The sequence below is a fragment of the Motacilla alba genome, chromosome 3 (genome assembly GCF_015832195.1).
Source record: "Motacilla alba alba isolate MOTALB_02 chromosome 3, Motacilla_alba_V1.0_pri, whole genome shotgun sequence".
NCBI classification, from domain to species: Eukaryota; Metazoa; Chordata; class Aves; order Passeriformes; family Motacillidae; genus Motacilla; species Motacilla alba.
In genome coordinates this window covers 58,292,322-58,320,306 of record NC_052018.1, presented here as the reverse complement: position 1 = coordinate 58,320,306, position 27,985 = coordinate 58,292,322, and the positions used below count along the sequence as shown (strand labels likewise).

General features: G+C 37.5%; 1 protein-coding gene across 1 annotated transcript in view; it reads right to left on the bottom strand.

Moving 5' to 3' along the window:
- Nucleotides 1-593: 593 nt before the first annotated feature.
- The window catches only part of ESR1 (estrogen receptor 1), a 106,174-nt gene continuing 78,782 nt past the window's right edge, over nucleotides 594-27,985 (bottom strand). Inside the window, 5 exon segments of the mRNA XM_038131347.1 lie at nucleotides 594-5,726; nucleotides 5,729-5,943; nucleotides 7,529-7,712; nucleotides 14,168-14,301; nucleotides 26,161-26,299. Of these exon segments, the coding sequence (XP_037987275.1) occupies nucleotides 5,608-5,726; nucleotides 5,729-5,943; nucleotides 7,529-7,712; nucleotides 14,168-14,301; nucleotides 26,161-26,299 (791 nt within the window). The 3' untranslated portion in view covers nucleotides 594-5,607.

Sequence of the window (27,985 nt, the reverse complement as noted above, 5' to 3'; positions counted from 1 at the left end):
TTCATATAAAAGAAGAAACTATGAGCCAATAGTCCTATGTTGAACCAGCATGGCACAGAAAATAGATTTTTAAAAAATCAATATAGGGACCATATTCTCTCCATGTTACTGATAAATATGTATACTACAAGTATTGGAATATGTCAGTATGTATGCAAATGCTATAGATTACTGGTTTGATTCTTTGCAAACACCAAATATGATTTTGAGATTGTTTTACAGAATAGAGTTGAGTTCAAAGTGGTCTTATGTCAATAAAAGTGTCTTTCATTTCTCTTCATCCCTTCCTGATGGCTTAGTCAAGACTTTTTTTTTTTTTCCTGAGGACTAGTTTCACTTGGGAAAGGAGTACTGTTTACCTTGATATAAACTAGCTCATGGTTAAGTGGCAGCCAACTATAGAAGGCTAAATTCACACAATTTTTCACTTCTGCCATAATCTATTTCACAAGCCAAAATAAGGAATGTAACTAAAATACTAAGAACATTAAAGCACATAAAGTACTGGGTACTTAACTAACTTCCCTGGTGTTAGTTCCCTGGTTTCCTGGTGTTCCCTACATCTAGCTTGTTTTTGACTCTAGATATGGAGTCTCTGATTATTTTCAGGGAAAGTGAAGAAACTAAGAAAGAGTTTTAACTTTCATTTATATGCACAGAAACAGACACATTCTAATTCTTTCAAAAACACTGTGCCATTTTTCTGTGCACTGGAAAACAATAAGCAGAGAAGCATATTTTTAAAACATGCAAAAAAATAACAAAATTAAACAATGTGTTCTGATTAATTCTTTATTTTCAACATCAAATACATTGATAAAAATCTTGCACCAATCAGGTAGCCTACCAGATTTTTTATTTAGACTCTTTTAGAACTTTTTTAGGTGCAAAACAAAGAAAAAAATACCTCACCAAAACCAAAGACGTCAATAATTTCATATGCATCAGTGAAAGAACAGAATACTTCGACAAATACATTATGACAGCTGAGCCTATACCAAAGAAAGGACTTTGCATTGACAGACTACATAGTGCACACAAAAGCATTGGTTTCATAGTACATACAATAAGGTAATACATAAAGTGGCTTGATAATGCAAGTCTCGTGACCAGCAGTCTATCCCTTCCTTTTTCAATGGGCACTTTCTGAAGAAACAGACTTCTAATCATAGGCACACAGGCTTACAGAATTTTCTAATTTGCAAGTTGGCAGCATATATTTTTTCTAGATTTTATTTGTTTATTTTCTTTAGGCACATTTGAATGCACAAGAATTTAATATATCTCTAACACAGTGCAAAACCAAATACCCTTTATGGGCAGCAATCTCTTTAAAAACAACTTTCAGGATATAAGGCTACCTACATTTGAAGGATGAAAGGGAACTGTGAGTAGAAAGAGTAGGACATTAATATTGGGAAAACATTAATTTTAAACTCTCAGATCAATTTGAGATTACGCTACACTTGCAGGTGACAGCAAAGATTAGTTTGTATTACGACACCATTGTTAACATCACCCTTCTATTACATGTGTTGACTTTCTACCTGTAAAGCCATATCATGGTTGTAGATAGCGTTGAAAACATCAATATCTTTATTCAAAGTAAGAAATGCACATCACACAAATTCAGCTGAGAATGCCTTATATACAAAACCCATTATCTGTAGGTTGAGTTGCACTCTAATTTTAAAGCAGGAAATTATGTACACAAGAGGGGCTTGCCATGTTCTTACTAAGCCTGTAATGAGACTAAAGACCTACTGAGGCAGAATTTTTATTTTGTTGGTAGTTTGTTTATTTTTAAACATTTGGCACAGGTCTTAAGAAATTAGTTGCCATCAACTGAAATGGATGGAGGCTCCAGTACAAATCTTGACTCGTATGAAGGGGATGGTTTGGGGGTTTTTGCTTGCTTTTTTTCAACTCAAGGTCCAGTGATCTCCTGACAGTCCTTGCGATATTGTTGGGAGCTCAGTTTGGATTATTTCTTTAATTACACTTTTAACCCCCTCAGTGTAGAGAAGGAGAAAAATCATCAAGTGATGTCACTGAAACATAACAGTAAATTTATCATAACACACACCAATAAACTTTCATTAAACTATTTTACCCGAGTACAAATCTTACTACCCAACTGGGAGTTTTACCTGAGACAAAGTCTGCAACATTGAGATGTGGCTCAAACCACTATAAACCAGAGTAGCTTTCACAAATTCACACACTACATATTCTGACACCACTAAGTGCTACACATCTCCCTATCTCCTCTTCTACCTCCCAAGCTTTTTGCAATATTTCAGTAACAACCATGTCCTCAAGCAAAGCAAATTCATCTGGTCTATTGATGTTTGCCTTGTGCTGGTATTACATTACCTATATTTCTAGAGGGTTTCTTTGTTTTTTGATGTTTTTGTTTTTTTTAAAAAATCCATGTATAAATGTTATAAAAGAATTATTTTGTTAGCTGTCCAGAGACATCACTATGAATGTTTTGGTAAAAGCATAATTAGCTGCCTTGAAAAATTTTCTTTCATTTTTTTTTTAATATGCTATATATTTTTACGTAATATCCAGCACCAGATATTCAGGTAGTACTGGTTTGTCAGCTGCAAATATAAAGTATATATGTATATATATATACACACATAAAATAGCATCTTGTGAAATAACAATTACCAAATGTCAGGCACAATTGCTTGCATACATCAAGAGAGCATCATTCAGAATTACATATGAAAAAAGTGATTTTTGTATCATTGACTTTATTTAATCAATTGAATAGCTACATTCATCTGTCTGATATGTGGGCCATCTTTATAGATAACTATATTAACTATAGATATCTATATTAATTAAGGTGCTGCTTCAATAAAAATTAATCCTAAATCTGCTCCGAGGTAAATTAATGTATTACTGGGAATCACTCTTTCTAGGTTGCCCTTCACCGTTGTTATCATAAACATGGGAGGACTGGATGAAAGCTAAATTTCTTCCTTGCAAGGGCTGAGCTTAGGAAAGAATTCATAATTGTTGTGGGCTGCCTGATATTATTCTGTATATTCCAAGACACATTATGATACCCTTCTGACGGCTGCATACCACTTCAAATCATGCTTTTCCATCTTCACTAGGAAAATCTTATGTGAGTAAAACTACTTGCCCTTTATGGTACCATCCAAATCTGACACTGTTGTGAATTGCTCTCTGTGAACTACCTTTTATGCTCTAGGTCAAATTTACACTTGAATCAAGGTAATGACCTATTCTGGGACGTAGAAAGGGAGGCATTCATTTAAACCAATTTGCCTTCTAGCTTATGAGCTTGATCTGTGTGTTCTAGCCTAGAGAACAACAAGTTGCATGTACAGTATTTAAAGAGCAGCTCTAATGCACACTGGGCTACAAGTGAATGATGACAGTGTAAGCATGTGAATTTAACAACAGGGATTCCTGTGCTCCATTCAGATCTTAGCCTGCCGCTCATTTCAGTAAACTCATGTTTTTTCTAACACATCTGAAAACCATCTACTGAAAAAAACCAAAATTTCCATTTTCTTTCATGACATTTAGGAGCCCTCAAAAAGCCCTTAGGTACCAAATAAGCGCTCACGCACACACACACATACACACGCACGCACACACACACACGCTTTTACTGAATACACAAAAAGACAAAATCTTCAGCACATTCAGAAAAAAATGACACCATAATATGCATCAAGAAAAGGCCTATGAACTTACGGTGACTGCTTCACATGTTTAGGCTTGCACAGTTTTTGAGGAATCTTCTCAGACATCGGTAGCATGTAGCTTTAGGCTTTCAAACTGCTCATATCCTCAGATATGTACATTAAACTATTATAGAGATCATTATGTACATTCACTAAAGAATTGAAATCTTGACTTGAAGCACAAACCTGTCCTATGCCTTGCTGCCTTCACAACTGCTGTGAAACTTGATCTCACTGCACACAGACTGCCTGTTTGACAGGGAGCGTAATTAGGCACTCCTGTATGGCATTACTTGCACTGTTTCCTATATTTAGTTTCTACGGGATATTCCAATCAACATAAAGGTTTCAACTATAGTAAAAACATCCCTGAACCATTTCACTAGCACTGTAGCCAGCTGCAGTGGAACAGCCTGCACATGTGCTAGGAAACAGCTTCACTGGTAGGGTGGTTGCTTCCAACCAGCTGTTGGAATAGTCCCTGGTCTGTGCTAACTCCCAATCTGCACCTGCCAATCAGAAGTGCAGATAGCACAGGCAAAGTTTATCATTACATTAGTAAAATAACCCTGGCATATGTAATAATCTCATTCCAGTACCCAGCAAAGTTCCCTGACATTTAATTTCCTAGCATAGAGCCAGTAAAACAGCAGCACCAACTCCTACTTTGGATAGCATATCATGTGGAGTTCTTCAGTCTCTTTCACGTCTTGTTGAAACTCTTGATGTCAGTGGACCTTTTGTATATTTACAGTTGGTCTGAAGAATCAAACTGATCCTTATGAATATCCTTAGGAGCGACAGACATGCATGGAGAAAGATTCATCTTTCTGAACATGCAGTCCCAGAGTCTACATCATGTGTGAGGCTCATTGCCCAGTGTTGGTGTCACAGGTGAGCTGGCTCTTAACAGTGATTTTGAAGCATGCCACAATAAGAGCCAAAGAATGCCAAGGCAAGGAAAAGCCTGATGCTCTGACTGTGATACTAGCCCTCCCACACAGAGCTAGACCACACTCTGCTGAGTGGGATGGGATCATCCCACCCTTCTGTGCCAGTCTCGCACTGGCATCCTCACCCCTTGCTTTGTAGCACAACAAAGCACAGGATAGGGGGAGGGATTTTTTGTAAATAGTGCTGGATCCTGTATGTGTGTGAAGACCTTTTTTAAAGACCTGATGATTTTTGTAATCATCATTTGCCATGTTGCCCTGAATATACACTCTTAGGCAACAAAACGATTTAGCTTTCTAGGATCAGACAAGATAGCATGCATGCAAAGCAATTCATCTAGAGGATAGGGTAAGGGTACCTAAAAGTTTGGTCAGAATGAGGTTGAAAGGGAGTTGTCTGGTGATGTAAGCCAGCGAGGTAAGATACTATAATTCTCAGACAGCAGTTCCTTTATACTCTAGGAAGAAAAGAGGCAGGAATCTAACTAGACTACCAAGGCAGTCTCTCTCAGGGCAGCTTCCCTATGGCACACTAAATGCCAATCAACTTTCTCTTTATACTGCCCAAGAAGTCATCCAGAATCTCTACCAAACTGCTTCAAAGTTTCAAGCAAGTAGAAGGGCTAAGTGAGCTCAGAATTTATGATGATATTAACAAAGACCACCACTCATGAAGATACCAATATACATAGGTGGTATGGCCTATCAATTCATAGTAAAATGAATGTATGCTTCAGATGAGGACTTAGTTACCCAAATAACATGCAAAATTAAATTAAAACACTGCAAATTTTAAATCAAGTTAGCCAGACAATCCTTGCTGGCTATCCATGACAATGAAATGTCTTCCATTTAGATTAAGCAATCAATTTAGGCAAGCGTTTGACAAACACTCATATGGAAAATGCTGGTGTCTGTTGTCACTGGAGTGTTTTCAAAGGTGGCACTGTAGATGAAATGAAGCATGAGCTAGGTAGAACACTGCTGGGTTTCTCATACCCCTGTATATGCTGACTTCTTTTTATATTGTATTCTGCATAGTCTCCTCTTCTTTGCTGTTTACATAAAAAGACTGCAAGGAATGAGATGAAGCTGATGCAGCTGTCAGCTGGCTTCGGTTCTCCTCTTCCATGGGTGCAGCACTCCTGGCTGCTGGGGCGTGCAGTCGGTGAGCGTCCAGCATCTCCAGCAAGAGATCGTAGAGTGGAACTACGTTCTTACACTTCATATTGTACAGGTGCTCCATTCCTTTGTTGCTGTGGGTTGTGATGAAAAAAGTTACTTTCCAAATATGCTGTGGGGCAGGGAGGGGGGGAAGCTACCAGCTAATAATATTTGCTGAGTTCATGTAAATCCTGTTTTGTACTAAACAACTTAGCAGTGCATTTGCTGTACACATCTCGTACAGTTAGGCAGACAGCAGCACCTTCAAAGAAATAGTCAAGAATGTAGCAGACTGCTATACATCTGGAATTTCCATAATTGTACAAATTCTTTTTAGAGGGAAAAAAAAAGGTTCATTAACACAAGAACAAAGAAACTCTATAAAATTTACAAGTGAAAAAAGCCGCATGCACACATCCTTTGGCTTTTCTCAAAGACCTGTGTATCAGTTCAGGAGGTAAAATCTGCATGTTTCAGCTTTAGTAGCTATGATGTGGTGTTTACTCTAATTTAAATTTCATTAGCTGAAATAATGAAAATTAAAATCTGTGTAGCAATACCTCCTGTGGTTTCATAATAATAAAATCTATAGCATATCTTCGTAGAAATTTGTCCTGTTAACACATCATCCACTGAGCAGTTACCTTAAGATGTAATTTGGGAGAATCATTTACTGCAATTACTAATAGCGTGTCAGGCAGCTCACCTCTGATGAGCAAAAGGCATGGTCCTCTAGACTGGAATTTAGTAGTTCTGCATTTATCCTCATCCATACAATTCACATAATAATCCTAAATCTCTTTTCTAAAGTGATTTGCAATCATGACACTTGTGAGAAATGGCTGCATAGAAGTGATAGTTTTATGAAATCTTATAGGAGACTACAGTTTGCAGAGCTAGGCTACTCCTACATTAATATTCTACTCAGTACTTTCCATACACCTGTCCAGGCCTGGGGTCCTCACCCTGAGAAAAACTTAGACCTGTTAGAACAGGTTCAGAGCAGGGCCAGGAAGGTGATCCAAGGGCTGGAGCACCTCTCCTATGAGGAAAGGCTTAGACAACTGGAGCTGTTCATCCTGGAGAAGGCTCCTTACACAAGCCCCCATCACCTGAAGGGGACCTAGACGAGAGCTGGAGTGGGACTTTTTACAAAGGCATGTAGTGACAGGACAAGGCAGGGTGGGTTCAAACTAAAGAGAGCAGGTTTAGATTGGGTACTAGGAAGAAATTCTGTACTGAGAGTTGTGATGCACTAGAACAGGTTGTCCAGAAAAAAATGTGGGTCTCCCATCCCTTGAAGTGTTCACGGCCAGCTTTGACAGGGCTCTAGCAACCTGATCTAAGTGGAAGGCATCCCTGCCAATATCTGAAGTGTTGGAAGTAGATAATTTTTAAGTACCCTTCCAAACCAGGCCATCCTGTCATTTTATGACACACAAGATTAAAAGCAGATACTGCTTTCTATCAAACTATCAGCACGATCAAACAAAAGGCAGAGGAAAAGACAACTGGAAGGGACAAATGGGATAAATATTTTCATATGGATTTTTTTTTGGTAACAGCCCTTCACACAGTTTGCCCTCCCATCCATGAAGGAAAAGTGTGCATGTGCATGTGCGACATCTCTCTTGCATGCACCCAGTACAGAAGTGCTGACTGTGTGCTTGCTCTCACCTCATGTGCCTGATGTGAGAGAGGATGAGGAGGAGCTGAGCCAGTCGTCTGTGTTGCTGCTGCAGAGAAAGACCTGACTTAGCCATTAAGTGTATCAGAGTATCTGTGATTTTGTCCAGAACACGGTGAATATAATCTTTCTCTTCCAGAGATTTCAAGGTGCTGGAAAGAAAAGTGTACACACCTAGAGTAGGAGGGAGAAAGAAAAGAAACAAACCACAGACAAAAATTACTATGGTGGACTCAGAGTTGCCCAAGGTATGCCCTGTGCTGCCTCTTAAGTTGTGTTAAGCCACACAATCTGACTGTGTGCCAGCTCTCTTGCTTAGTAGCCATGTCGCTGATCCGAATGACCCTGGAGTATGGCTTTGGGCACTGTGGGAAAAACAGGAGGAGGAAGAAAATGCCACTTTCCTGCCTGGGTCCTACCAAGGTCTGTACCAGGTGCTGGGTGACACCTGCAGCTAGCCCTACCTGTGGGCTGTGCTCTTTTCCTGGTCACTTGGCTGTGAAACTTGGAGGGAGATGCTGTTCCCCTTGAGAGCTCTGCAATACTTACCAACCAACCCAAGCTTTCAGCAGCTTTTGCCATTTCCCCTGCTGTTTAATATTTGATTTTTAGTGATTTTTCTACTCAATCTAGAACTGAATAATGTTACTACAAACGATGTAAACAAAACCAGGGTTTGTTTATGGATGTTTGCCTCAATGAAATCCTCCCAACCAAGCAAAAGCCTTGAAAGGTGTGCTCCTTCACCTGCAAAACTGACTCTCCTTTAAAAACCGTGTCTAAATCAGCTTGTGCAAATTTAGCTGTCTTGAATAGCTTACTGCTGAAAGTGAGCAGCCTGAAGGTTTGGACCAGATAAAAATTGTTCCAGAAGACAAAACACTTGAAAACTCCCTCCCCAAGAGCCCCTCTACATCACCTACAAAAGCCTCTAATCCAGGCATAAGAGCTTTTGCTGCTAGTAAATCTTGGGAGCATGAAGCACATCAGCTTTCAAAATGGGAAAGTCTAAACTATTTTGGGCTGTTTTATCTTTATTTTTTTCTGGACAACACACAGCCAATGTAGATCAGGTCACAACAACACTGTGCTGCCAAAAGAGAGCTGTTGCATTCAGCATCAGTTTTTAAATCTTTTGGACTGAACCAATAACTCTAAACAGGTCATATTGCCATAATCCAGTCCTGAGGCACCAGAGGTTTAAGATGTACATACAGGAATACAATCAAACTGGCTGCATCATAGAGTGTTCATCGTCCTGTGCCTATAACAGACTTGACAGATCCTGTGCTTTGGCCCTTCTGCATCAGCTTACACAGCCAAGAAGAGATCTGGATTTGTCCTTGGGAAAAAATGGTTTCTGGAATAATTTTTTGTTTTACTTTTCTTTAAAGCATCATATATAGCAGAATATGGAATGTAGTTAGTGCTATTAAGAATAAAAGACATACAGACACTAGCATGCACACACAGACAGACATATATGCTATAGCTTGTCAGATATACATGGTATAGCTTGTTTTTATTGTTTGCAGCCTTGGGGCTACCACTGGATGTGAAGATGCTTTGCTGTGCATCTGAGCAGTCCGGGAGTTGAGATTTTTTTTAACATCTTGGCCTCCCTCATCTTCTCACATATCTGGGTACTTCAAGGACCTGACACCTAGAACTACTGTAACCTACAAGTAGTTTTTATGATTTTTTTTTTCTTCTGTGCTAAAAAGAAATGTAAATGTGTTTGTGAATGTGAGTGTCTCTGGGAAAGAGTAAGCAAAAAACCGTTTTAAAAGACCGCAAGGATAACTCCAACATAGTACAACTTCTGAAAATTAGCAGAGTTCTTAGTTTCGGTAATGGGTATTGCATCAAACTTGATATAGAGAGATAGTACAGTGGCCTGTTTTGTCTCATGGCTTTTCATAGCTGTTATTATTTTTACTGAAATTCACAAACAGAAACTGGTCCTCGGGCTTTTCTCAGCTGAACCTTTCTCAGCTGACTCTGAACACTCTCACATATGCCTACTGACAATACAAGGCTTGATAGCTTAACGTATACCTGTAGGGGCAAGATTCTTAAACATCACTGGCACAGCACAATCCACTAGAAGGAAATATTAATCTTATAAATGCACAGTGCCTCCAGAGAAGTTTACTTCAGCCACAGGAACCTATTGTGCTCTTGCAGCAATACCCCATAGCCTCACAATATTGAAACTAGTAAAAGAAAAGAATCTTTTAGGAGGAATTTTTTCTCACCTGGGTCTAGTCTAGAAGCTATTAAAAACTGTAAATCACAAAAGCACTCCCCAATAACTGTAGAGAATTCAGGCAACTGCCAGTCAATAACTGCCAAGGAAAATTATAAATTATGTTTAGTTTTCCTTTCTACATCCTCACAGTGATTGCTCCTGCCCCAGGGCATTGACCAGAGATTGCCCAAAGAAAATGCTGGCTATCACACACTCATACACATCCAACAGAGCTTTCAAATGAGGGTGCAGAAAATTGCCTTAGCGAAGTGAAATTTAACAGTCTCCAAGGCCTTTCCAAGCCTAAATTCAATAGCTACCAGGTTGATTTCCAGCTCTTTCTGTGGGTCAGTGTTGTAAAACCTAACAGGTGCAAGAACAGAGAAAGCAACACCCCACAAGCAAGGAAAGCCTGTTGGTCCATGCCCATAACACATACCAGAACAGGATCCCTTGGGGGCTGCAGGGCTACCATGCCAGCCCTTGGCACACATTGATAGATTTTTATACCTCCCACCATAGAGAATTATATATTTGTTGCACATATTTATATATTTGTTGCATATATATATATATTTGTTGTAGAAGAGATTGTCCTCAAAATCTTTTCTGTCACAATAAACCCCAGTTTAAAGTATTTTTTAAAATATAGAGTGCAGGGTCACAGAGCAACACCCAAGGCTTTTATTCTTCCACTACACCAAATTGCTCTGAAGCTGTAGCAAGACAGGCTGAGTTATGAGGAAATTCATCTCTGTACCATGCACTCCTGGAATCATCCAGCCCCCAAAATAAAGAAATAAAGAAATAAATAAGCACAATTTATCAGGAACTGAAAAAATTCAGGAGAAAAGAATATCAAGCAGTCACGTGGAATAATGTATCAGGAGTTCTCCTGTATTCATCAAATCAGCGAAATCTTTCCAGCTCTGTGGACTAACCAGCTAACTAATTAGGTAAATCAGCTAAAGCAGATGTGACCTGCATCTCCATGTCCAAAATGAAAGCCTGTTGCTTTGTCACATAGCACCACTCCTCTTCTCTGATACACTCCAAAGTAAAACATCTGGCATCATGCTGCCCTTTCATGATTCTAATGCTTATTTTTCAATGTTAAGCAACAGTTAAATGTGGTTTTCAAAAACACTACTTTGCTTTTTAGTCAAAAGATTTATTGCTGCAGCTTTAGAGGGGGACCTTTAGGCTTGATATTTAGATGGACACAATTATGTCCTTGTTGTTACAGACATGTTGTCATCTTAATATCTCAGGAAAACTGTGGAAGTAGCAGAAGCATCTACCTTGGTTTACAAACAAAGCCTTCCATCCTTTCTACATGCACTGAGCAAATCTAAAAAAAAAAAAAAAAATTGTCTTTTATCCAAAACCACATGGAAAAGGAGTGTAAAGATATTAAACAGCCTTGCAAGATGTTGCAAAACCAGAAATGTCCAACAAAGGCAATAAACAACGCTACTTCATGTGAAGAGGCTTCCAGATGTCCAAGGATTTAATAAAGAAATGTTTGTGTACACTCGCTGAATTAAATCCACACAAAGATTTAGAATGCAAATGCGAACTGCTTTTAAACATGAGATGTAGCATAATCATTAATTAATTTGTTTAATTAATCCACTTGTTTAAACCATTTTGAGATCTGCTGATATAATCACATGCATATATAATACAGACAGCATAATAAGCCAAAAATTCATCGTGTGTTTATCTGCTGTTTCTTAAGTAGGAGATTTGTGAATATTTACGCATGCACTCACAGAAAGAAACCTGGTTAGGGTAAGTTTGGAGGTCATCTAGTTCATCCTCTTGCTCAAATAGTGGTAACTTCAGAGTTAGAACAAGCTGCCCAGAGCTTTGTCTAGCTGAGTTCTGAGTATTTGCAAGGATTGAGATCCTACATCTTTCTGGCTAACCTGTTCCAGTGCTAAACCTTTCACTGGGTAGAGTTTTTGTTCTGTTTATCTGGTTAGGATCTCCCTTGCTGTGGTTTGTCTCCATTGGAGATTGTCCTTTCCTCTTGCACTTTTGAGAAGGGTCTGGCCCTGGCTTCTCCAAAAGCTGTCATCTCATCATCTCCATAGCCAGCTGTTCATCAGCTGTCTGAGGGCTGCAGTAAGACCCTCCTTTACCTTCTGTTTCCCTGGATGAACCAACTCAGCTCTCTCAGCCACGTGCTTCAGAGCACATAATGTTTCATATCTGTCCAACACTTTATGTAAGGAGGTTGGCTATCTTCTGTGAAGTAAAGCATCTCCAGAAGACATTTTAGAGGATCTGTGTGAAACACTGACACAACTCTTACACATACCCCAAATTATGCTACTTATCTCTGTATTGCAGTCTAATGCCTCTTAATTTGAGCATCTTGAGAGTCTGATAGTCAGAAACTTGCATTCACATTCCCACTGTCTAGTTATAAAATTAGTTTGTTGTAGGAATACAAATACTGAAATGTACCTTTATCATAAAGACAATGACATTCAATACAGACATACACTCTGTGGCCATATATACATTGAGTTTACAGTGGTCCCATCTCTCATACGTGAAGAAGGTAATCTGCCTCTGATTATCACTGACTTCACTTGTTATATATATATATTCTTTTTAATTTTTAAATTTTTTTTTCACAGTTTTTCCTTAGGAGAATCTTGTAATGAAAAAATCCCATTAACATAGTGAGATGTGCTTATGAAGGATACCTGGTGATGTCTGGCAGGGCTTTGTCTGAATAAAATATTTTGGTTTATGAACCAATACTAAATACAACATAGGCACAAAATTTGCTTAGAGCATGACTTAAATTCTTCATGTTCAAGACATGAACATCTAATTTCTTTTATTCAAACTTCCAGTTCTATTTTCTCTAATTAAAATTCAAAATTTTTATAAATCAATTACATATTCTAGATTTATTTAAGAAGTTAATTCTCTTTGAATATATTAGCTAAAATGCTGGAGGAGCATTACTTTCCAGCAAGAATATTTAACTCTAGGAAATATTCTGTTATAATTATCAGGGCAATAAAAGGAAAATAAAATGTCAAACAGTAATTACAATTGTCACATCATGGCAATTAAGGTAAGAACAATAGCCCTTCATCCCCTATATGCCACTTGCTTTCCTCAAATGTTACTTTTTGGCAATTGTTTACAACCACAACAAAACCTGAATCACATTCATATCTCATAGAACAAGCATTTTATATTAGATTGTATAAATACATAATTTTGCTTGAACTTCGAGGAGACAACATCCAAGCTTCTGTAAAAGAAAGTGCCTGATCAATAAAGCAACATCTGCTGCATTTACAGTTAGCCTTTGATGTCGATATCCTAAATTTCTTTTTCCTGAAATTTGGGCAAGTGATCTGTTAGACAACTGGATAAAACGGAAACAGAGCCCTTCACATCTGTTTTCTCTAGAGGGTGGTACCATCCACAACTTCAAATGCAACAGGAAAAACTTTACAAGTGGGTAAATCCTCAGCATTGGGAAACTGTGGCATCTTTAGTCACCAGGTAGCAGCTTAGTAGGGAATTGTGTCAAAAATTTTTCACTTTGGTGCCTACATTGTTATTTTAGATGTCTATCATTTCTATAAGAATACCATGGGTCTCATTTCTGCACAAAAAAACAAATTGTCTGGAGTTTTTTTTCTCATTTCAAGCAGAAAAGAGACCTCTAGTGTGCAATAGAAGTTTTCTGTCACATGCTTCAAGTTAAATTTGCTTTTTCCATCATCTCATGTAAAATTCAAATCATCTAAGCTTACATATTTATATTTGTATCTGTACTTACACTTGTTATCTAGTCACTTACACTTGTTATCTAGTCATCTATTTTTGAAGTGTATTTCAGGATGAGATTTACAGCCAAAAACTATAAAGGAAGTGGAAAGGGGTTACATCAGTTTTAGATGCTTATAATTTAAAGTAAACCATGATAAACTCAATCCCATTTTTGCCCTTATTTCCTTTTATTTTGCCTCACCTGAGCACTGCAGTTAAGCATTGCCTTTGGGTGCCATGTGTATGGTTCCAGCTACTTCAGTGTCTTGTAAGCAGAGTTTTAAGACCTGCCTACATGTAGTTCAAAGCACTTCTCTGACCACTCTCCACATCAGCTGCACACGGTGTGTCATCTACTCACTGCACCCATTATCTGGGTCTCCTCTACATCACCAGACAGGTTCGACCGCTCCCACCCCTGCCTGGTGGTCCTGCCTGCATCTGTGTTGAAAATCCCTTTCCATTGTGGCTGTCTCAAAATGCAATTGCATTAAGGACAGCAAGCAGTGTTCAACCACATGCAGAAGCAGCCACAATTACCCAAGTGACAGCAAAGCACACAACTTACCAGAATTGAGCAGGATGATGGACTTAAGGCACACGAATTCCTCCCCTTGAATGTTCATCATGCGAAACCGAGCAGCAGTAGCCAGCAGCATGTCAAAAATTTCCACCATGCCCTCTACACATTTCCCTTGATTCCTGTGTGAATACCATCAATGGGGAGACATTCAGTTTTAACCTGATGGTACCATGAGTTTTTCATCCCCTTGGACCAATAACCTCCAATTTGATTTCATCAGCTCATGAGCAAGTATGTGACTTCCTATTCTATGCACATCTGATATAGATGTGATTACAAAAGCACTGTTCTCGGCGTTCCAAGTAAAAAAAATAAACTATTAAGTACTGTATAAAAATCAGTTTCAGGAACTCATCACATTACTGTGGTGGAATATTTTAAATTGACTCAACCAAATCCTTATATTGAGGAAAATATTTGTTTAAAACTACATTTTGATTTGTGTGTATGTGTTCTGCTTTTGTTACTTTGCTTCCTCTTTCTTTTCTTTTTTTCTCATTAACTGAAATGGTCTCAGTTCTTTACAACTCTCCCTCCCTAACCATTTGCACTTGTTTCTAGCTGCCCAAGCAACCTTTAATGTTCCAACACACTTCTCTCGATGTTCAATGTCAACATTATCCCTCCTTAAAAAACAAGCTTATTCATGAGCTCAAGAAGGACCTGGAAGGCCAAAATCATGTCTGTATGACTGATTAAAACTATCAGTTCACTCTACATATCGAGTAACTTTTTACATTGCAGCATAAAACAAAGCCAAAGTTTGGAACATCTCAAAGTGTCCATTAGTAATGGCAATTAACCATCTCCTTCTGCTCACAGAACAAGGCATTCCCATTCACTAATTTTCATCTTGCCCACTCAACCTGCAGCTGAGGAATTAATGCAGATTGTAATTATTTTTTGTGAAAATTTAGTCTGCAGATCTTTTGGTCATTTTCATTGCTACCTTTTACAAGAACTACCTACTTTTACTTCTCTTAGGCCTTCCTGAGTGAAATTTTAATATATAAGACTTAATGAGGGATCCAATCTGCTGTTTAGAAATCTAATACCTTTTAGATATGGCTTTCATCAACAAAATTAAGATCATTGCTACTGGGAAAATGCAAAAGAAATTTCAAATGAACAGACTACAGACTATGATTTATAACATAAAAAAGATTGAGCATGTCCTAATTTCATTGTCACAAGAAACCTACCAGCATAGAGACACCTGCCTCAAATCTTAACACAGATGTGCTGTTGAGAACCTGTAGCTGATGTCTGAACCCACACGAGACCCTCAGAGAAAGCAGACATCTTCCCCTCTGATTGCAAACTGAGAAACCTCTTTGCACTCTCCAAGGCATCAGGACAAGTTTCAATGCTTCTGATATATTTGCCCACAGCTATAGAAAGATTAATTTCCTCTCTATAGAGTTTAGAACAGAGGACTAGAATCCTTTAATAGTTTTCCATAAACTTAAATAATGCCCCCCCAAAAAAGTTTGTTTAAGAATTTAGTATTTCAGGATTTTGCAGAAAGAAAAAGCTTCTGTGGATGAAAAAATGACCCATATTAAAAAAAAAAAAAACAACTTCATGTCTGACTAAGATATTTGTTTGGTTCCTAGAATCCACAAAACTACAGCAACCAGCATTCAAAGCATTTCAAAATATTACACAGTCTGTTCAAATTGCAAAATTTGCATGTCTACCATCAGAGGAAAAAAAAAGAAACAGGAAGTTATTTGTAAAATCAGACTAATTAACATGCCTTATGGTGCCTCCTGAGACAGACATTCTGATAGCAAGTAAGAATGATTCCTAAGCTCCTACAAAAATAGTTCAATAGACTGTAGTTTACAAAATCAATATTCCAATCATGATTCTCCTGCTGACAAGTACAACCTCTGGACAAAACCCCTAATCCAGCAACATGTATTATATGTGCTTAAACCAACATGTGTGCCTCTTTCCCATCAACTGAACACGTACAATACAGGATTAATAAAAATGATGTAAAGTTAAGAGAATCTAAATTGTTCCTAATCTCTTTTGTTTTGCTGTCTGCTGTGTGTGTGAAAGACCAGGCTACTCTATAAAGGAAAAAAAAAAAAAAAAGAAAAAAAAAGAAAAAAAAAAGTACCTCTTTAGGTAATGTACTTTAGGTGAAGTTATATATCCAGCTTCAGGTATTCATGTGTGCATGGAATGACCTAGAAATTTGTGCTTTATTTTCAGAGGTAGGAAGCAGATCCAGCTCTATTGACATCAATGGAACTGCAGGAGCTAAGTATCTTTGCTATACAGGGTTTTATTATTTTTTTATTATTATTATTTAGGGTACAACAATTATTTTCTTTGTCAACCAACAAGAAACTATCTGAAACTGGAATCTCCAGTTCTCCTGAATTGCCTTTTAACTTTCTAACATAAACTGATAATACCATCACATCTGAACACAGTTATGTGTTCAGTTGATAGGGAGGCCTATCTGGGAAAGCCTAGAGAACTTTCCTGAAAGACAAATTAGCAATAGATTTAACAATTATCTTTATCCTACCATCTTGCTGTTGTCTTTGTGTACTCTCATCTCAATGAAAAGAAGACAACAAAAGCTTGTTTACTGCACAACATCACAGTGTATTCTCAGAAGAATCCTTTCAATTTGACTGTTGGAGAATGTTTAGGAAAGTTAAATCATTTGAATTAAAGGTCTTAAGAGACTGCATAAAAGTACTATGTGTATTAACTTTAGTAGGTCTATAGAATCACAGCACCATCCAGGCCAGAGGGCAATTCAGAATGACTTTAGTCCAGCCTGCCACTCAAAGTGGGGTCAGCTCACTCAAGGCTTTATGCAATGCTCGTCTTGAAAATCTCCAAGGATGGCGACAGCACAATCTCTCTCAGCTTAATTACTTTCATCATCATGCTTTTTTTCCTCCCCTATATCCAGCCAAAACCTCCTCTGCTTCAATTTATTACTCCCATTTCTCAATCTCTCATCAGGCATTTTAATAAAGAGCCTTGATAACCTCCTTGCAGACTGTAGGTTATGCAGACTTAAAAGCCCTTTCTCCTCCAGGCAGAACAAATCCACTTCTTCCAGCCACAAGGCATGGGGTCTGGCCTTGGTGGCTCTCCACTATGTTTACTGAAGTTTATTAATATATTTCCTGTAATAACTGGATATGGTATTCCAGATAATGAGTGCCACATAAAAGCAGGATAATGGCTTCCCTCCCTCTAATGCCTACACTACCACTGATAGTGGTATCAGTAACCAGGGGTAACTATTCCACTGTAGGTAGGAATAAGAATCTAGATTTTGTTTAAGTCTTGGGAAAAACCTAGGCAGCAGGAATGCCTTTAACAGAAGCACAGGATCAAGTAAAAATTAATAATGAAGGGTGCTTGGGTAAAGGGAACAGGGACTCAAGCACTCAATGGATGTTCTCAACAAACTTCTAATTCAAAGGGAAATGCTAAAGACAGATGAACCATCAAAACAAAGTCTGACTGTGTTTGTTATCCCTCTGTCTTCTTTTACCATGGTACTTCATTTGATGAAAAGGGACTGCCAAGAAGAGATGGGATGCACAAGGACAGGGAATATCAGCTTCAAAAGTGGACTTAGTAACTTGGTGATGAAGCCTCTAAACAAGGCTTGGATGTGTTCCTAAGCCTAAAGGTAGGTTAGAAAACAGGGGAGAGAAAAGCTGCAAAGATAATATTCACATCCCCAGTTAGAAAGGAGGGCATCCACAGACTTAAATGCCCGTGCTCTCACACAGGAGGAGAACATAAGTCTGTACACAGACTTCCAAACAAGAGATGATTTTTATAAACATTAATGTATTCTATATAAACTAGTTCTATTAATAGACTAGTTGGCAGAAGCTTTCTGCTCCTATGTGAAGCAATGCACTAAAACAGCTTAAGGAAGTGGGATGTCAGGAAAGCTCCATCTGCTGGGATTTAAGTCCAAATCAAGAACATATATTTGGATGCCTTAAATACTTCCAGACAGGCATTATAGGGCTACTTAACTAACAGAGGATTCCACCTTTTCTCAATGGTGTGCTTTATCAGTCATTAAAAGTTGAGAAAATTGTTATCAGCAGAGAAATTTTACTTCTGACCATCCTGCATTTAACCAGTAGTACCAAGGGATTGTGGAAAAAGTCAGGGGAAAAGTAAGCAGGAAAAAATTAAAAACTGAAAAAAATTAACCCCAAAGCTCTAGAACAAAACAACAATCTGGAAAGAACAGGAGTCAAAGAGAAAAGCAGAAACTACTAAGTCTAAAGTAAATCACAGTGTCAGATACAAGTCCTGCTGATAAAGAGAAATGCTTATTGTTCTGTTAGTATCCAGGAGGTTAGCTATCATTTTGCTTTGGAAAAAATGTTGTTTTGATCACAGCAATCTAGCTTGCACCTTCACACAAATCAACCAATAAGTGGTAGGTGGTCAAGAAGCTACAGAAAGGGACAAATTAATTATATGCAGGGCTTGTTCTACAGTTCCATTTTGTTGTTTTCTGTGTGGTTTTTGGTTTGGGGATTATGGGATTTTTTAATTGACTTGTTCATAAGCCTTCAGAGGTAGCAACATCTTTTACTCATCCCATTTCTCCCTGAATACTGGCTTTCAATTAACACACCCTGGGGAACTTCACAGACTACAGTCAATGGCTGGTATTACAGCCTGCTCTTCCAGAGCATACTGTTAGGAGCCCATTGTTTCTTATTCAATATAAGCTTAAGAACAAAGATTTGGGTCAATTTCTGGCTAAAACACATTCAAAATTTATAAAATTAGTCCAAGATTCAAAATTCATGATTGAAAAATGTTTGCACTGAATATGAAGTAGCACATTTATCAATAAAAAAAAAAGAAACAAATATCTATTTTGAAGTTATTTTCACCTAGAGTTAGTAACAGGTTACCAGAGCTGCTGATATTGCATGAATTGTTTGGAAATAATCTAGTTCAGTGGCCCTGCTCAGGCCTATTTATTGTTGGGTTTTCAGTATCTCCAAGGTCTGAGACTCCAAAACCTCTTGTCCTGTCACTGAGAAGAATATTTGACTGCTTCTTTACTTCCCCTCTCCACCAGATATTTATCACACCTGAGTCTTCTCAGATTCTCCTTGTATGAGGGTTTTTCCAATCCACTCTTTGTGGCCCGCCAGTGGCCTCAGTCCAGTATGTACATGTCTGTCTTGTGTAGGGTAACTCAGAACTGGACGCAGCACTCCAGATTTTCCACAGCATGTCTGAGCAGTGAGAGAGCACCACCTACCTCTAGGTGCTGCTAAAGCTTTTCCTAAGGCAATGGGGAGGGCAGTCTGCTGGCTCAGAGGGCACCCAGTTGTGCTGAATTCTCAGAAAGTTTATGGAGTTCCCCCCATCATGGTGTCCTGGAGGCAATTCTGTATTTATGTGCGTGCACATACTTAGGGAGGTTTCCTCCTAATAGGTTTTGTTATTATGTCTTTCCTGTCCACATCATCCTGGTTTAAAACTCCCTCACCAGGTTGGCCAGTCTGTGGAAATCATGATTTTCCCCTCTTTATGGTATGGATCTCATCTCTTCCTAGACATTCTTGATCCTCCCAGCCGGTTCCATGATAAGAAAGTTCAATCCATGTTGTTGATACCAGCTATGCAACCAGTTGTTGCCCTGCAGGATCTGCCCAATCTGCCTCAAGCCCTTTCTCCTCAGCAGCCCCCATCGACAGGACCACCAGGGCTCCCACATGCTTGACCCTTGCACTCAGAGCCAGGTAACCAGTGAAGTGCTTTTCCTGACTAGATGATCAGAGGATCATCCAGCTAGGCAAATAGGGTAAGAGTAGTACTCTGCACATTTGAGCAGTGGCTAATCAGCTCTGAAACACAATTAGCTACTAAGTACCTTTAAAAGATTTTTCTCTTTGTAAAATATAATGTGAAATGGGTCTACAAATACGCCAAGTAGGAAAAAATCCCAAAAATGCTGCTATGATAGTTCTAACAAAACTAATTATTTTTTGGTCACATTTAAGACATTTAGATTAGAAAATTGTTATGAAGGCTCTCCATTTGGGAATAATAAAGCTAAAATAATTGGCCAAAGAAAAGTTATTCTGATTTACAGGAGGGCCTTTTTCAGTTTAATTTATATTCAGTCTGAGTCACCATAAAGCCAAAAAACATTTCAAAATTCTGTCCATATCAGAAATGCAAAGAAAGTTTGATTTTGGAATTAACAGCATCTCAGTACAATGTGACCTAGAACTGGGGCCTGAGCTTCCAAGGTCAGGATTACTAGATGAACAAGTAATCTCATAATTTGTGTAGGGACAATCTTGAATCCAGAATTATTTCATTTTCTTTGAAAACTTCTTTTCTGTTCCTACAAGTCCCCCAGGGAATCTATCAGCTGAAAACTGTGAAGATGTGGAGATCATAATGAGAGGGGGTTTTCTTTTTTTAGGACTTCATTACTTTGAGCATTACCCAGCACTTCTCCAGACTCTGGAAAGATTGTCCTTCTTTTACATTTGAGTTGTTTGAGTTAAAGAATTGGGTAGTCTTTGAATTTTGCCCAAAAAGACAGTAAAAACTGATTTACAATAAACAAACAGTAATTTTTCATTCTTTTAAGTTTTATCATTCTGTCTCTTGTAATAGTATGGGTTTTTTCCCTCTACCGGGTCTGCAGTGTAATAATACATCTCAAAATTCAACCATACAGTGAAAGATGAAAGAGAAACTTAATTATTTCAAGAGATTCCTTAGCTATCTACAAGTTAATCCATTCAGCTCTATCAAGCAAGTGATAATGACAAGATGATTTTTTGAGCTGGGTTTTCTGGATGGAATCTAGTGCTATTAAAGATGTGATGAAAAGTAAGTGTACAATTGCTTTTCAAATCCATTTTGAAGGGCAAATTAGGATACACTTGTTGCCTATGGACTTTTCCCTTTTGAAATAAATACAAGCAGAAAGTCATTAAGGAAGCATTCTGAAGCAAGCTCTTGGGATCACTTTGCTTCAATTTTTCTAATAAATCAATGGTAATTAATGCATCCACAATTTCACATGAAATGTCATGCATTTACTCAAGTGACAGACAAGAGTGGTGTCCTCAGACATTTGGAATATTTTACAAGTTGAAGGACTAGAAAAACATACTCAGATTTCATCTTGATGTTCTTCTATTGAATCTAATTTTATGTCTATCAAAATATAATAGATAGACATATCTATTATATGATAATATAATAAAGAACGTAAAAGATTCTTTTCAGAAACCGTGAGAAAAGTTCAGAAAAAGAGCCATGAAAGCAGTAAATTGATCAGCTACCCTGTCACGCAGTGAATGCTGTAAGGTTTTTTGCTATTTGTGTTAGTTGCAGTTTAAAGACATCCACAGTCTCCTGTCATTGCTCAATACAAAAGTCAGTAAAGAAAAATTCTTCTATTTAGAGAGAATGAAAAATCTCCATCAAGCACTGGAAGTGGAAGTAAGTTTCCAGATTAAAATGAACCCTGAAAAACAGATTCGCTTTCTCCATAAAAAGCAAAAAACCTGATAGAAACACCGAAATACTGACTACATTGAACTGAAATTTTATAAATCCCTAGACAGATTTTTTTGCTACGAGAGATTTTTTACAACCATGATAAGAAAATAACAGTAGAAAATAACATGAAGACAGCCATACTGTCTCATATCAAAGGTACATGTAGCTGTGGGCTAAGCACACAGGCATTTGGATCAGCTGGCTTCAAGTGACTACCTCTAGTGCTTGGCTGGAAGAGATAATACTTTGTGGATTACCACTCATCTCCTCAAAGTGCTCATGACTATACAACTCCTATCATCTTTACTTTGTTCCCATTCTTCTCATGAGTATCACAGGCAGAGAATCAGTCCTTTCAGTTAGTCTTTGCAGCAAAGCTTGTATCTCTATTTAATTTTCTATGCAACACCTCTGGGTACCTCTCCTATTCTTTGAATATTACTGTCAAGACAAAGAAAATCAGAAAGGCACAGTTTTCTCAGCACAAATGAAGCACAGAATTAAACAGAGGAATGACAATGATCTGTATTATTTCTATTTCCTGTTGTAAACATTCTAGGGGGGAAGGAGAGCTGCAGTCTCTGGCTACTGGCAAGCAAAGGACTGCTGGTTCTTTAGAACTAATTGCTGGTAACAGTGAGATGGAAAGATCAACTCAGAATGCTGTTTGGAAGATCAGAATTATTATTCTCCTATATACATTCCATCACATTTGTCTACATAAAATTTGGAACTTGTTTAATGCTTTTTGGAAATTTGACAAGATGTCCGTCATCTAAGTGCTTGTTAATTTCTTAAAGGACTTCAAGGTATTCGTGGCTTCCTCTTAAAAAATGCACAGTGGCTCTTTATCACTATGTAATTTTCATTTGACTTCAGCCAATTCTCTTTTTTAGATGGCATCCCATCAGCTTCTTTACTGTGGCCACCAGGCTACTTCTTTAAAATGCAGCACTGCATTTCCCATTTTGCTGAAACTGAGAATGTTTCAAGTGAGATTCAGCAATCCAGCTATTTCTATCATGAGTTTCTTCATAATTATGTTTCAAGCCTCTGAGTAACCTGGGATCAGCGTGATATCTGAATGCAACAAATCCTTTAAAAATAAAGTAAAATATGACTTTCTTATTCCTGAATAAACATTACATTTTCCTCAAAATTATAAACAGTCTACTGTCAGGCCTGACAAATTTCAACCCTGGTCTAAAGACATTTTTAAAGCCTAGTTTCTTGGGAACCCTCCAGACAGGAAACATCTGGTTTGTCCTACTAGAAACCTAAGCCTTTACTTCTAAATTTGCCTTATACAATATACTAATTTTCAAAAACAGAAAATAAAAGTCTTGAATTTATTATTTGATTTTAGTAAGTACTGTGCAATAATTGCAAGCACTGTGAGTGTGCCATTGTATTTCCTGATTGAGCCTGTTTTTCGAATCTATAATTATTGTCATTTGAGCATTTTAATAGCAGCAGTTGTACACTGTAAAAATCTACTAGTCCTATGTAACTGGCAGACTGTTGAAATTCCTGATTTTGAACCAAGACTCAAGTGTTTGGGTAATGCATTAACAGAATAAGAATGGATGCTTTACCTCACAAAATACACTGTCTAATCACAATGTAGACTTTGAAGAAAAAGAGATAATGCGATTATATTCATCCATACAGAAGACAGCAGTCTACACATACTGTCAACTTAATTGTTGTGTAATTATTTTCTTACAGGCAAAGGAAAATTTTAAAAAGCAACATAGAATTATTAAATGAGATCTGCTTTACAGATTTTTTCACGAAGTCTTCCAAGTGCGAATTGTCACAAAGGAAAGTAAAAGAAGTATTTATTTAAAAATGTAACTGGTTGACTCGCATAGAATTAGAAAAGACAGTTTCCAAAAGATCTGAGAGACAAGACAAGCATATGTGTAATATGACCCAAGTAGGAGGAGTGAAATGGGAGAAGAAAGATCACATTTTTTCAAAAAAAAAAGCAAAGCTGAAAGGTTATTTTTATGACACTTCAGATAGGAGTTAACAAGACAAGACTATATATCTAGCCAAAGGGCAAAAAAAGTTATATAATAAAATTTGGTGTGACCTAAGCTTAGGAACAAATGTATACAAATGACTACCTATATCAAAGATCCTTGACAGAAAGAATCTATTAGAATCAGGATAAGCCTGAATGCTAAAATGAAAGGGGTGCTCAAATCAGAGAGGATGTCTGCAACAGAATGATCACAGAGATCTAGAGGCATACACAAAGTATGGTAAAGCTCTGTATTAACAACATAGAATTTTCACTAAATATAGAAGTGTTGGATTGAACTCTGAGCAATGTGGTCTAGTGAAAGGTGTCCCTGCCCATAGAAGGGAGGTTGGCACTAGTGATCTTTAAGGTCCCTTCCAACCCAAACCATTTTATGTTTCTATGAATACTTGATGCAATGGAAGGGCTTCATTGAGTGAAACAGGCTTTGAATCAGTGTCTGTCCTGCCATCTCAAGCCTGACAAACAACATATTTTTGCTCTATAACATTCTCAAAAGCCATTTTGCCCAGATCAAATTAATACATCAAATAATTGTTAGCACTAATTAACAAGTAAATTAAGAGTTATTTAACTGATTAGCATATCAGTGCTTCCCAGAGTCAAGTAATTTATTATTATACTTTCTGCAAATATCCCTGCCAAATGGAGTGAGGCAAGTATATGATCACTTAGACACATGTTTCTTATTATTTGAAAATTAGAAGATGTAATAGATCTACATTTTTACAGTCTCAATTGCAACTTAGAAAACAGAGAGCCCTGAAGTAATATGTGGTTCTAGTTGCATGCAATTGTTTTCTTTAATCCAACAGTTGACTTAAAACTGTGTGAATCAACTGCTCAAACTCCATTTTACTGAGAGCATGGGGATTTTAAGTTGAGAAAGACCAAAATTTAAAAATTATTTCAAAACTGTTGCAGCTTTTTTGTGAAGATTATACTTACATTTAGACAAGCAGATATTTTCTGTACCTAAAATGAGAATGTGTTTTATACTTACCTAATTCTACGGCTTACAGATTATTGTACTTACACAAGTGGAATAGGATTTTTCCTAAGGCAATATACATTTCTCTATTACTGGGAAATATTATGTTTTATCCTGTTAGGTATTATCATTTGTATTTCACTGAAATGCTACAAGGAAGTCCTGGGGAGGTGTGTGCAAATAGAGGGCAGGGGATCAAAGGATTAACACTGCATGCAGGCAACCATGGAAACCCCACAGTCAATAGAGTACCCCACAGTCAACAGAGCAGTTGATCATAAGAAATTTTTCTGCTAATGAGAATTTTTATTAATTTACACAGCTGGTGGCTGCAGTAGCTGAGGGCACTGCCCTGGACACTCTGTTGCCACCCCTCTGCCCTGGCAGCTACCTGATAAGGCCAGGAGCTTGCCCAGCTCTTAGCTGCATCTCTCTATACTCCATCTCAACTTGGCTCTTCTGCTACTTCCAGTTTGGACCAAGATGCCAAAGTCTGCCCTGAAGGGACCTCTGTGTAAAGCAGCTCTCCCCTGCCAGCTCTGCAACGTGGGCAGTAGTCCTCAACGAAAAGGAGCACCAATAGCTAAGATTACTCTATCCTAAGAAATTTTGTCTGAAAATTTAATTGAAATTTTTTATTAAACTTTTCACATGACTAGGAAAAGAGAGCTTGAGTTTACATTAAGATAGTAGAAAATATGTTTTAAATTATCAGTCCTCCTGCTTTTAACTGAAGACTGCCAGCTAAAATCCAGGATATTGTCATATGGCACAGATGCATACTTTTTCTCTCAGAAATACTTAGCATATTAGTAAGACTGGCTAAAAAAAAAAAAAAGCTTAGTGAAGGGAGCAAGTATGTGTTTGTCATATTTGTCTCCAGTGTTCATGAGGAAAAAAACCCACAAACTTAATATATTCTCTATAAATAAATAAAACTGCACTTGAGATTCTTTGAGTATTTTCTACCAAAAATTTTGTCTGGCTGCTTGGATAAATTCATTTTAAGTAATAAAAACTAGGAGGATTTCAAATAAACAAAAATAACTATCTGAATTAAATTAATAGTGTTCCATTTTTAATTTAAATTACTTCTGCAACAAACAGTACAGATTATAAGAGAAATTTACTGCTGCCTTTGAAAGAAAGCACTACAAGCAGCAGATGAATCTCCGGTGTTTTACTTGTCTAATAAATGATCAGTTTCACATTCCTGAGCATTCATTTTCCAGTCTCACCCACCATAAGCCTGCTTGACATATGATGTACAGTCAAATTGTAGTATCTGTGAGATGATATCATGCTAAAAATTATTCTGATTGCTTCAGAAATAAATTAACTTAAATAATTCATAGCAACATGCAGACTGACCTGTCCAGTAACAGGTTAGGTGCAAATGAAAGCTTTCCTGGGTGTTCCATGGAGCGCCAGACTAAGCCGATCATCAGTATCTCTAACCAGGCACATTCCAGTAGATGGACCTGATCATGGAGTGTTAAATCCACAAATCCTGAAAGAATAAACAGGAGACAGTAAAAACACTCCAGTTTTGTAAGTGGAATAACATTATTCAGAGAATTAGGTTACAAAGTGCTTTAGAGATGGATAACCAAAAAGGGCAATAAAACAGACATTTGCTCTCTTCAAGTTTTGGGCTGAGTTTTGTCCACTGGAGCTCCCGGTGTCAGTCAGAACAGTCAGAACTTTCTAGTCTACTGTTTTAGTGCTAGCTGTACTCTTTCCAAAAATCAGGGCAAGAGCCTGGACAGCATCTCCATCCCCACACCTGTTGCCAGGGGCATGGGAATCCAGTGCATGCTGCCGAAAGGCGCATCTGTCTGCTCCAGCACCACGCTGCCTGGGGCATGAGGCAAAATGGAAAAATGCCTGCTATAAAATGAAGTGACAGCTGTAATCAGCTAACCCCAGAGCAATTCTCTTGGTGGAATGCTGTTTTACAGACTCATGGACGATTCACTGTGATGAAAGTGTGATACCTGTGTGGTAGAGGGACCAACAGGGCATTTCAAATAAACTATGGAGCAAATGCTGATATTTGTGCAATCAGAATTCACTGAGGAAACAGCTGTTCATATTCATACTGGACTATAGAACATGGAGGAAATAAGTACATTGTATTTCAACACTGTTTAGAAACAATGAATGCAAAATAAGAGATGGCTTATAACAATACTACAAAAAATGAAAGAGAAAGAATAATGGTGAAGGTACACATGTAACCATAATCACAGTGGTCCTCCCTGCGTTCATTTCATGCAAGAGATTGAATAATTGTCTGTTTTGAATTCTCATTTTTCATGAATGTTATTTTCAATCCAGAAATATAACCGAAGTGGAGATTGCATAATACGATTTATTAGATCTTGCGTAAGATATTCCTTGAAATTAGAATGAACTTCCTAAAATAAAATGTGCAGAATTTGCCTTAAAATAGGTCTTATTTATCTTTTACTCAGTGCTACAAGTGAAACACATTATTGAACCTTACCATAATTTTTTGGGGTAATCATAATGATTTATACTAATCTTCAGAATACAGAATAAAATTGTAAACTACCTTACCAGCCCTAAAATAGCGGGGATTTTCTCTGTGTTGTGTTCTCTCTGAAGGTATATGCTGAGTCAGTTTTGAGGAATATACCTGACATACACTTGAATATTATCTCGAGAAAAAGGAAGAAAAAAGGCACATATTTTAAAAGTTAAATTATGTGCCAAGAAATATGTTTTTCAAATAAGAAAGAGGTAGAGAATAAACAAAATGCAGTTCACAATAACTTAGAAAATACTGTTACATCTGGTAAAATAGTTTTCCATATAATTATGTTTAATGAAAATATCTGAGAGAGCTAATCAAGCTATTGGTAAGAAATCATCCAATAAAAGGAAACAGCTTTGACATTTTGAAATAAAACCCACCTATCAACCATTAGAAGTGAATTTAGGCAGTTGCAGTACCTACTGGTTTTATGGGTGTGGTAACAATAGAGGAAATAAATAATTGCTTTTTCCTGTATTTTTCCTTTATTACCAAGTTAAAAAATTATTTCCAGACTTCAAAGACTGTTGAAATGGCACTTGCCTGAGTCACCAAGCAGCTTGAACAATAGAGCTGAAACTTAAAAGTGCAACATTCCTAACTACAAAGCATTGGTTACAGCACTCAAGCACAAAA